Genomic DNA, 11991 nt, shown 5'->3' on the forward strand with positions numbered 1-11991 from the left:
AATTAAGGGGAAGAGACGCATCGTCACCGTGTGGCGCCTATAGTTTTGAGACGATGTGTTTTGAAGTTTACTTCAGCTTGTTTTAAAGGCTAATATTTGGAAATTTGCTTTGAAAGGAAAAAAAAAGAGAAGCATCTTCTTTCTCTGATTCTTACTTGCTCCCTAAAATAGCACGGTCAGCACGCTCCCTCGATTGATTTGACGAGAATCCAGCTAGCTTTTAAAACAGGGGTAGTCAACCTTGGCTCTTTTATGACTCGTGGACTTCAACTCCCAGAATTCCTGAGCCAGCTAAGTTGGCTCAGGAATTCTGGGAATTGAAGTCCACAAGTCATAAAAGAGCCAAGGTTGACTACCCCTGCTTTAAAACAAAATCAGCTTTTGTGCTGAAAACCCGTTCAACGCCGAACTCGGGCTCCGCTTTGTGGCTTCGGGAGAGTTAAGTAGGGAAGGTTAGTTTGGTGGCGTTAAAAAAAAACACACACACACAAAACAACCGCCCCCCCAAAACCGCCACAATATTTCAATAGAAAATCCAGAACGTCGTAGCAAACGAAACTTCAATATACCATAATGGAGAGGAAAAAAATAATAATAATAAAAATAAAATAAAATAAAAATATCACTGCATGTCTCTTTGCTTTCTCGCGTCCAACGAAAATACATTCCACTGTCGTCGGGGTTCCCCGGACCGGACGTGAGGCCTCGCTCGCCCAAACCGTTTCGCGATCCTGGTCTCGCCAATACTGTCGTCTTTTTTTTTTTTTTTAACAAGATGGCGGTCAGCCTGCGCAAAGACCTCGGAGAGGCAAAGTGCTTCTTACGACTGATATTAAGAGCTTCCCGGACACCGACGGCCGAGGCCCTCGGCGGTTGCCTTAAATGTGCACACACACACACCAGTTTCCAAAATGCATTAGGTCTGTTCTGAAGTCTGCATCGGGCTGGGCTCCGTCCCGTCTTCGTTGCTGCTGTCCATGTCCTGCTCCATGACGGTATCTTCCTCGTCCAGGCGTTGACTGGTGAAGTTGTTCATCTCCAGAAGACCGCTGGGTTCGACCACCACGTTGGAGGTGGAATGGCAGGCGACCGAATACTGCGGGATCGTCTGGAAGAGGGGAGAAAACGCGTTAGGGGGTCTTTGGGCAAAGGGAGACTCCAGATAAGGAACTGCCTGCCTCCAGAAGCTGTGAATGATGCAACACTGGAAGTTTTTAAGGAGAGACTGGACAGCCGTTTGTCTGGAATGGTATAGGGTTTCCTGCCTGAGCAGGGGGTTGGACTAGATGACCTCCAAGGTCCCTTCCAGCTTCTATTCTATTCTGTTCTGTTCTGTTCTGTTCTATGCTATTCTATTCCATTCTATTCCATTCTATTCTATTCTATTCTATTCTATTCTATTCTATTCTATTCTATTCTATTCTATTCATCTATTCTAGTCTATTCTATTCCCATCACCATCCTCATATATTCTATTCTATTCTATTCTAGTCTATTCTCTATATTTTCTATTCTATTCTATTTTCCATTCTATTCTATATATTTTCTGTTCTATTTTATTTTATATTCTATTCTACTCTACTCTATTCTTATTCTATTTTCTATATATTCTCTTCCTCTTCTCTTTCTATTCTTATTCCATTCCATATTTTCTATCCTATCCTATCCTATCCTATCCTATCCTATCCTATCCTATCCTATCCTATCCTATCCTTCTATTATATTTATTCCATTCCATTCCATGTTTTCTATTCCATATTTTCTGTTCTATTCCGTTCCATTCTATTCCTTATCCATTCCATTCCATCAGCTAAACCGTACAATGAACAACTGAGGGGACTAGGAATTTTGATAGAGGGGAATACAGGCAGTCCTCAACATACGACCACAACTGAAGCAAAAAATTTCTGTGGCTAAGTGAGACAGTTGTTAAGTGAATTTTGCCCCGTTTTTGCGACCTTCCTATGGTTGTTAAGTGAATCACTGCGGTTGTGAAGTTAGTAATAAGCTTGTTATGGGAACCTGGCTTCCCCCATTGACTTAGCTTGTCAGAAAGGTCGCAAAAGGGGATTACGTGACCCCGGGGACGCTGCGACCGTCATAAATGTGAGTCAGTTGCCCAGCGTCTGAATTTGGATCACGCGACCACGGGGTGGGTCCACGACTTTGGACCAATCCCTCTCTCTCAGCCCAACCCAAACTTACAGGATGGGGTACGGTCTACGTCTGCCACCTTGAGCTATTTGTCAAAATAATACAGGCGGGATATGTGCACATAAATAAAACAAAATTAAAATAAAAAAACAAACGAAAAGAGCATCCGATCGGCTGAACGCTCGGTAGCCAAAGGTAGCCTCGTGGTCCTGCCTTACCTGGATCAGGATTTCGGCCGCCAATTCCTCGGCTTTTGGGGGACCAACGTTCTGGATGCGGATGAACTGGCTGGCGGGAGCTGGGGGGTTCGGCTTCCTCTCCTGCAGAGGCAGCCCCGTGCCGAGAGGGCCCGAGTGCGAGTCCAAGGTTTTCACCTGCTGCAACACGGACGCCGCTCCCAGGGTGGGCGCCCCTCCCGGGGCTGCCTTCAGCACGGAGAGGGGGGTCGCTTCGGCCACGCCGGGAGGGTGGGCCGGAGGGCAGGTCTTGTGCGCCGCCGCGTCTCCTCCGGCGCTGGGCTCGATCTGGGCCTCCATCATGGACATCTTCAAAATGTCCGCCATCGCTGACTTGGAAGCCACCTGGCTGGGGAAGAGGGGCGGGAGGGGAGGGGTCACCTTGGAGACCGTGGGGGGCTGATGCCCTTCGAAGGTGATCTTGGTAACAGAAGATCCTTGGGTGATTATGGGCTGGTGCACCTGAAACATGAAAGAGGGATTGCACATAGTCACAGGCGGGGTAAATTAAGGAGGAGGGGGGGTCAAGCTATTCTCCAAAGCGCCTGAAGGCAGGACAAGAAGCAACGGGTGGAAACTCATCAAGGAGAGACGCAACCTAGAACTAAGGAGAAACTTCCTGACAGTCAGAACAATTAACCAGTGGAACTACCTGCCTCCAGAAGCGGTGAATGCTCCAACACTGGAGGTTTTTAAGAAGAGACTGGACAGCCATTTGTCCGAAATGGAATAGGGTTTCCAGCCTGAGGAAGGAAACCTAGAAGACCTCCAAGGCCCCTTCCAACTCTGTCATTCTGCCCTCCCTCCCTCCCTTCCTTCCCTCTCTCCCTCCCTCCCTTTCTCCTGCCCTTCTCTATCACTGGAAGTTTTTAAGAACAGACTGGACAACTATTTGTCAGAAATGGTATAGGATCTCCTGCTTGAGCAGGGGGCTGGACTAGAAGACCTCCAAGGTGCCTTCCAACGTTGTTATACTATTCTACTCTATTCTCTTCTATTCTCTTCTATTCTATTTTCTATTCTATTCTATTTTCTATTCTATTCTATTTTCTATTCTATTCTATTCTCTATTCTATTTATTCTCTATTCTATTCTATTCTATTCTATTCTATTCTATTCTATTCTATTCTATTCTATTCTATTCTCTATTCTATTTATTCTCTATTCTATTCTATTCTATTCTATTCTATTCTATTCTATTCTATTCTATATTCTATATTCTATTGTGTTCTATTCCACCCCACACCAGAAGGAAAAGCCTTGGAGAACAGGCGCTGTGGGTTAACAGTAGTCAGCGTTGGCCTCCTTCACATACACACACACACACACACACACCCTTGTTGCCTTCCAAAGAAGCCAAGGCAGGACTCGAGGGCCAGGCCAGTCCTGGGCTGGGCCCCCGTCCCCCTGCCTGCCCTCTGCTGTCTCTCACCTGGCCCGTGGGCTGCTTCTCGGGCGCTCCAGAGAGCTGCAGCTGGCTCTGGGGCTGGACGTAGATCTTCTGGGCCGTGGGGGCCTGCTGAAGCTTGGGCAGCTGCTGGGCGGTCTTGACCGCCAGCACCTGAACCACCGTCTGTTGGGGCTGGGCGACCAAGGTGGGCAGTTGCCGCTCGCGGGGGCCGGCCTGCTGGGAGTCCAGCTTGGCGGAGGCCAAATCCTGCTGGAGAGGCACTAGCTTCTGGTGCCGGATGGAGAGCTGGGGCAGCTGGGGCAGCTTGGCGGCCAGCTGCTCCGTTTGCAGGTGGATGGTCTGCTTCTGCTTGGCCTGGAAGGACTGCAAGGTCTTGACCTGGAGTTGGGTCTGCTCCAGCTGGGGCTGGCTGAACCTCTGCTGCTTCTGCACGTGGGTCAGGGCCGACCGGTAGAAGAGTCCCGTCTGGGGGTCCAGGGTGTCCTCCACCTCCCCCTCCTCGGCGACCAGCTGCTCGCTGTGCTTGGTGAAAGCCGTGTGGCTGCTCAAGGCCTGCAAGGGAGAAGGCACCCATCAAAGGAAGGCTCCGAACCATCCTGGGGGGGGGGGTGTCCCCTAGAAGGGGCTCAGGTACCACCCGCATCATCTTTCGCCAGCATGCCCCACGACCCCACTGCTGGGGGGTGGGGAGGGGAACGAATGAATATAATGGAAGGTTTAGGTGGGGAACCCCTTGCCCGAACCTCATAAAAGAAAGGAGATCTGTTTGAGAGATCCTTGGTGCTCTCTGAGCGGGGTTGTTTTCTTACGGACGTTTCGTGACCTGACTAGGTAACGTCATCAGTGCTAGAAGGGAAGGGGGTTTGTGGGATGGAGGATGATGGAGGAGGAGGAGGAGGAGGAGGAGGAGGAGGAGGAGGAGGAGAAGAAGAACTGTGGGGTCCTTGATGCTCTCTGAGCTTGGTTGCCTTCTTACAGACGTTTCATCACCCAACTAGGTAACATCATCAGTGCTAGAAGGGAGTGGGGTCTGTGGGATGGAGGATGGAGGAGGAGAACTGTGGCGACCTTGATGTTCTCTGAGATGGGTTGCTTTCTTGCAGACGTTTCATCACCCAACTAGATAACATCATCAGTGCTAGAAGGGAGTGGGGTTTTTGGGATGGAGGAAGGAGGAGGAGGAGGGAGATGGAGGAGGATGGAGATGGAGGAGGAGGAGGAGTGTGGGATCCTTGGTGCTCTGAGTTTGGTTGTTTTCTTGCAGACGTTTCATCACCCAACTAGGTAACATCATCAGTGCTAGAAGGGAGTGGGGTTTGTGGGATGGAGGAGGGAGATGGAGGAGGATGGAGATGGAGGAGGAGGAGGAGGAGGACTGTGGGATCCTTGGTGCTCTCTGAGCTTGATTGCTTTTTTTGCAGACATTTCATCACCCTACTAGCTAACATCATCAATGCTAGAAGGGAGTGAGTCTATTCTCTGCAAGTGTCTCGCTCAGCAACAAAATTGTTGGGCTCAACTGTGGTTGTACGTTGAGGACTACCTGCTCAGAGAAGGTGGTACTATGTGGCCAGACCCATGTGAAAAATAAGCTGGACATCCGTGTCCCCGTTGACTAACAATCACTTTCCAATTTCATGAAGCTCCCCACAGAGTGGACTCAGCCCAAGGCTCGCAAGCCGGTCACCCCGCCATAGAGCAGAGCCCACCTGCTGCATGAAGTGCGTGATGGCGCCTGCAGAAGAGGTGGGGATGGACTTCACCACGACCGAGGTCTGTGTCGCCGTCTGGGATTGGGCTACATGTTGAAGCAAGGTCCGCTGGGCCTCGGAGGAGGGTTGGTGGGACTGGGACCGGTGGGTCACTGGAAGGATAGAAGGAAAAGGCCGTCAGAGGTCACTCACCAAGGGACACCCTCAAGCAGTGTTTCTCAACCTTGACCACACTGAGGTGGGTGGACTTCAACTCCCAGAATTCATGCTGTCTGGGGATGTCTGGGAGTTGAAGTCCACTCATCTTCAAGTGGTCAAGGTTGAAACCTGCAGCCATAAAGTTACCTGCTTAACTGGATGGCTATGAATCAAAGACAGTGTGGATGAAAGGGACAGTATGTGTGTTTGTGTGTTTAAGTAAGACAGTATAATATACTGTAAGAGAACCAATTGGTGTCTTGATTAAGGCACAAGACCAACCTGGCTCTCTTATAGTTCATTATATCGGGCCAATTTCAAGCCATGTTATCCATCCTGGCACAGAAGGGGAAAAAATGACTGCAACTTTCTGGTTATCATAAAATTCTCCCAAGTGTCAGTGGCAACTGTTGGAAGCAACAGACAACGCTATCACTGAGATCCTTCAGACAATGCATGAGTGAGCCTGCCTCCTAGAGTTGCCAATATCAGCATTTTTGCCAACCCAACTCAAGTCAACTCAACCAACCCAACCCAATCCAATCCAACCCACCTAATCCAACCTAACTTAACTCATCCTAACCCAACTCAATTCAATCCAATCCAACCCAATTCAACTCAACCAGCCCAACCCAACCTAACTTAACACATCCCAACCCAATCCAACTCAACCCAAGTCCACCCAAGTCAACTCAACCATCCCATCCCAACCCAACCCAACCTAACGTATCCCATCTCAACCCAACTCAATCCAACCCAAGTCCATCCAAGTCAACTCAACCAACCCAACCCAATCCAATCCAACCCACCTAATCCAACCTAACTTAACTCATCCTAACCCAACTCAATCCAATCCAATCCAACCCAATTCAACTCAACCAGCCCAACCCAACCTAACTTAACACATCCCAACCCAATCCAACTCAACCCAAGTCCACCCAAGTCAACTCAACCATCCCAACCCAACCCAACCTAACATATCCCATCTCAACCCAACTCAATCCAACCCAAGTCCATCCAAGTCAACTCAACCATCCCATCCCATCCCAACCTAACTTAACCCATCCCCACCCAAGTCAACTCAACTATCCCATCTCAACCCTACCCAACCTAACGTAACCCATCCCAACCCAACTCAATCCCATCCAACCCAAGCCAACCCAAGTCAACTCAACCACATCACATCCCAACCCAACGTAACCCATCCCAACCCATCTCAACTCAATCCAACCCAACCCAATTAACCCATCCCAACCCAACCCGATTCAATTCAATCCATCCCAATTCAACCCAACCAACTGAACCCAATCCAATCCAACTTAAGTCAACCCATCCCAATTCAATTCAATCCAACCCAACCCCCCACATCCCCTTAGTCCCTCTTGTCTGTACCATAAAAATAAAATATCTAACCAATGTGGTTCTGAAGATATTCCTCTGAATGCGAAGGAACACAGTGAATCCTTCCAGAGTCTGCAGATTGACAAAAGGATTAGAGTTAAGAGAGGAAGCAAGCATTGCAACTCTCAACCCGAATCAGGGTCACCTGGCTGCTGTATAGTAAATCCATCCATTTGCTCCCATCCCTTGGTTTGAATTGTCTGTAGAGATTCAAAGAAGATGGAAAAGAATATGACTTTGACCTCATGCCAGAGGGATGAGACTTTAAAAAATGGAGCTGCTGCTGGCTGGCTGATATCTATCATCACTAGGTCATCAGGAAACAGGCAAAGGCAAAAAAAACCTAGTTAACTGAATTGACCTAACTCCCGCTGGTCAGCGTCGTCGTCCTAAGGGCAAAGCTGGAAAATTAACTTTTCCCCCCACCAAGACTGTCCCCGCAAACATGGAGCCTCTCTTAAGAATCCATCATGAAGACATGAATGTCCAACTCTGTCATGATCTCACAGTGGATTTGCTAATAGGCATATGAAAAAAAAATGAGTTAAACTGAAATTCATCTCCGTATTCAAATCGGGTACAGTACACGTATTTTAATGGAACATGCATATATTTGTAGTATATACCGTGAAATTATTTTGTTTGTTTATTTAATGAAGGGATTATTTGTCGTATACCTCCAAATTGTTTTCAGTTTGTTTGTTTGTTTAATGAAGGGGCTACCGGACCCCTCCTGATGGTTTGGTGGGTCTGAAAGTCAAAGCTTTTTGATACAATAGCTTATCGAAGTCTAGAAAAAGGGCGCTCTTCCCTTAACCCAGGAGTAGGCAACCTTGGCTCTTCTATGACTTGTGGACTTCAGCTCCCAGAATTCCTGAGCCAGCCATGCTGAGGGGAAAGGGAGAGGTTTCCAAGCTGAGCCATGTTGGCTGAGGAATTCTGGGAGTTGAAGTCCATGAGTCATGAAGGGGCCATAGTTCCCCCATGCTGGCTCAGGAATTCTGGGAGTTGAAATCCATGAGTCATGAAGGGGCCATAGTTCCCCCATGCTGGCTGAGGAATTCTGGGAGTTGAAGTCTGCAAGTCATGAAGGGGCCAAAGTTTCCCCCATGCTCGCTGAGGAATTCTGGGAGTTGAAGTCCACAGTCATGAAGGGGCCATAGTTCCCCCATGCTGGCTCAGGAATTCTGGGAGTGGAAGTCCGCGAGTCATGAAGGGGCCATAGTTCCCCCATGCTGGCTCAGGAATTCTGGGAGTTGAAGTCCACAAGTCATGAAGGGGCCAAAGTTTCCCCCATGCTGGCTGAGGAATTCTGGGAGTTGAAGTCCACAGTCATGAAGGGGCCATAGTTCCCCCATGCTGGCTCAGGAATTCTGGGAGTTGAAGTCCATAAGTCATAAAAGAGCCAAGGTTGCCTTACCCCTGCCTTAACCCTTCAGAAAGCTTTATTCTTTATTTTTTTATTCTCCATCCCATCTCCAATCTCTGCGATTCTGGGACCAGGAGCCAAAGGGGCAAATACTTAGTAAATCTCTTTCTTTCTTCCCTGCATGCAAACTACGTAGAAACAACCCGGCGAGGGCCTTCTATCTCTCCCTCTCTTTTTTTTTTAAATTGTATTCAAATACAAATAATACAAACATAACACATATAAATCTCAATACAAAACAATAATTAAAAAAATACAAATATTACAGGCCATCCACCCCCTGGGGATCATTTTTATTACCTATATTTCTTCTCATATAACAACTAACAATGTACAATGTATTTCAATTGTGCCCTTATCCCCGCCAAAACCTATTCCTGAGTAGATTTATTCCCTTTGCCTTCCGCCAACCCTGTTTTTATAAAATCCTCCCCTATTTCATTCCTCATTCTTCACTCTCGCCCACGCACGGTCAACGCTGCAAATACTGTATATTCTTGCTTTTGACAATATGCAGAACTGTCTGGTATTTTTATAGTTAAATCAGGCAACAGGGAAAGGGGAGGAGAATATAAGGAAAGCCCTGGGGGAAAAAGGAACCGGAAGTGAATCACATCTTCCAAGTTAATTGGAAGATGTGAATCATGACCCCAAAATAGGGGAGGGAAAAATGCCTGGAATGTTATGTGCAACGGAAGAGAAGATCAGATCTTAGCATTTCCACCATGCCGTACTGACATCTCTGTAACCTTAATAAAGGCTTTTAGGTTAAAAAAAAATGCCTGAAAGTTCTTTTAAGTGTTTCGTTAATCAGACACATGACACGCACCTCACGGCAGGGACTCACCCGTGGTGATGTATTCTGCCACAAGCTCTGATTCCACCACGGCAATGGAGGGGCTGTCGGGAGAATGCTGCTTCTCATGGGTCATCTGGATGGGGACGGCCATTTGGCTCAAGTCGATGGTGGCCTGCCGGGGCTTGGTTTCCAACTTCTCTTTGACTGTCGCGGCAAAAAGCAAAAGGGATGATGAAGCAACAGGCCTGGGGTGGGGGCGGGAGGGGTGGGGGCTGATTGCCTACAGGGTTGTCTGCAAGGTGTGTTCCACAAAGTCAAGATGGCAGCTACGGCGCAGCTAAAAAAAAAAACGGGCGGAGCACCAACTGTATCGTTGTGGTCTGCCATCTTGATTATTTTGGCCCACGCCCTACGGACACGCCTGTCTTGGTTTGTTTCAAGCAGGGCTTCCATTGTTGTGAGCATTTCTGTTGAGGATTGGCAGCGGGGGTGGGGTGGGGGGGTGTTTGGTTTTTATTCCCCCCGTCTGCTGGGTGGTTGCAGCAGGTTTTGGTCACTTCACATGGCCCTGGGACACTGTGACCGTCATAAATACGAATCAGTCGGCAAGCATCTGAGTGTAAATCACAAGACCCTGGAGATGCTGCAACATTCCAGCTGATCGGCGCTTCTTCTGGGCTCAGCAGAAGCACCAGGATCAGTGCTGAACTCCAGCTGGAGACTGGCGCTGATCCTGGCGCTTCCGCTGAGCCCTGACAGCCCTGCAGCTCCAGCCGTCTCTCACTCAGGCTTGTGCGGTGCTGCCACCATTTCAGCTCATTCCCCCCCCCCCACTACCACTTTTCTAGGATGGTCACGTACCACCTGCCAGGTGCCAATGTACCACAGGTGGTACCCGTACCATTGGTTGAAAAGTCCTGCACTAGATGATTGCCTGGTAGGTTTGGGATACTGGGGATATAAGACTAGCCCTGTTGAAGCTCATCTTAGTCCAGTCTTTGGCCTCTAGGGTCCAAGTCAATGCTTTGACGTTACTCAAAACTGGAGGGTTATCTCCTTGTCCTGCCAACGTTCCCATGATTACTTGAAGGCATCTGCCCAACGTTCTAGAGTTAACACTGAAGCTGACGGGCTCTCCTGATAAACCTAACAAGAAAATGATGGGAAGTTGCAAGGTGAATCCAACCAGGTCCTCCTGAGAACTTTCTGCTCTTGAAATAACACAGAAAGGACAGGTTCCAAAGAGTTTCCGCAAAGCGACTGGGGGAAAAACTAAAGGTTTTAGATATCCACCTGTTGTCTGCTGGAGTTCCAACAAGGCTTTAATGGTTGACGTTGCCGAGTGAGATTCGCCCGAGACATCTTGATAGATGATGGTGGGACTGGAATCCACAGCGATTTCGTGTTCTGACCAATCCTGGCTTCGGGAAGCAATGACGTGGACCACAGGCTGGGAATCTGAGACAAAGAAAGGGACGGAGGTTCCCATCAAACTAAGTTAGCTTCTCTCTTCCCAAGAACATCCTTGATGGTGTCGCCATAGCCATGTCCTTCTGTTATGCTTGTGGCTGGCCATATTAACATATGGACATGGGAGAAAGTCCAAATTAACTTGTTATCAAGGATGCTGGTCCACCAGAGATTCTATTCTATTCTATTCTATTCTATTCTATTCTATTCTATTCTATTCTATTCTATTCTATTCCTATTCCTATTCCTATTCCTTTTCTATTCCTTTTCTATTACTTTTCTATTTCTATTTCTATTCCTATTTCTATTCCTTTTCTATTCCTTTTCTATTCTATTCTATTCTATTCTATTCTACTATTCCATTCCATTCCTATTCCATTCTATATTTTCTATTCTATTCTATTCCTATTCCTATTCCTTTTCTATTCCTTTTCTATTCCTTTTCTATTTCTATTCCTTTTCTATTTCTATTCTATTCTATTCTATTCTTATTCCTTTTCTATTCCTTTTCTATTCTATTCTATTCTTATTCTATTCTATTCCTATTTCTATTCCTTTTCTATTCCTTTTCTATTCCTTTTCTATTCTATTCTATTCTATTCTATTCCTTTTCTATATTCTACTCTACTCTACTCTACTCTACTCTACTCTACTCTACTCTACTCTACTCTACTCTACTCTACTCTACTCCACTCCACTCCCCTCCCCTCCCCTCCCCATTCCACTCCACTCAACTCCATTCTGGACTTAGATCAGGGATATCAAACTCAATTTCATTGAGGGCCGCATCAGCATTGCGGTTGCCCTCGGGGGGGGGGGCAGATGGGTGCGGCCAGGGTGGGTGTGGTCTACTGGGTGGGCATGGATGGAGTGGGTGTGGCCTACTGGGTGGGCATGGCCAGCTCTACGTTGTTCGTGTCAAGAGTGCCTGTGGGGGCCTGGGCAGGAGTGGGACAGATCTGGGGGTCTCTGGCAGAAGGGGGTGGGACCGGGGCAAACACCAAGGCATGGTCCATTTCTTCCTTCCTCACAAAGGGTGACCCCTCCCCAGCATGCACCCAGGGGGCGGGACCGACACGGCAGGGGTTGGTTCCTCGCTGTTTCTAGATGGCCTTGTGGAGCTAAGACTGAATGCGTTTCAGCATAGATGGCCACCACAAAATTGTACATCGGCTCCCGGC

The 11991-nt window shown here is 48.0% G+C and overlaps 1 protein-coding gene across 1 annotated transcript in view; it reads right to left on the reverse strand.

Annotated features, from left to right (window-relative positions):
- Nucleotides 1-916: 916 nt before the first annotated feature.
- EMSY (EMSY transcriptional repressor, BRCA2 interacting) overlaps nucleotides 917-11991 on the reverse strand; it is a 40845-nt gene continuing 29770 nt past the window's right edge. Inside the window, exons 14-20 of the mRNA XM_029286576.1 lie at nucleotides 10634-10790; nucleotides 9389-9544; nucleotides 7125-7184; nucleotides 5511-5665; nucleotides 3823-4353; nucleotides 2373-2852; nucleotides 917-1108 (exon numbers count right to left, since the gene is read on the reverse strand). Of these exons, the coding sequence (XP_029142409.1) occupies nucleotides 917-1108; nucleotides 2373-2852; nucleotides 3823-4353; nucleotides 5511-5665; nucleotides 7125-7184; nucleotides 9389-9544; nucleotides 10634-10790 (1731 nt within the window). The remainder of the gene's footprint in view (nucleotides 1109-2372; nucleotides 2853-3822; nucleotides 4354-5510; nucleotides 5666-7124; nucleotides 7185-9388; nucleotides 9545-10633; nucleotides 10791-11991) is intronic.

The sequence above is a fragment of the Protobothrops mucrosquamatus genome, unplaced genomic scaffold (assembly GCF_001527695.2).
Source record: "Protobothrops mucrosquamatus isolate PMUCROS unplaced genomic scaffold, P.Mucros_1.0 scaffold4132, whole genome shotgun sequence".
Lineage (NCBI taxonomy): Eukaryota > Metazoa > Chordata > Lepidosauria > Squamata > Viperidae > Protobothrops > Protobothrops mucrosquamatus.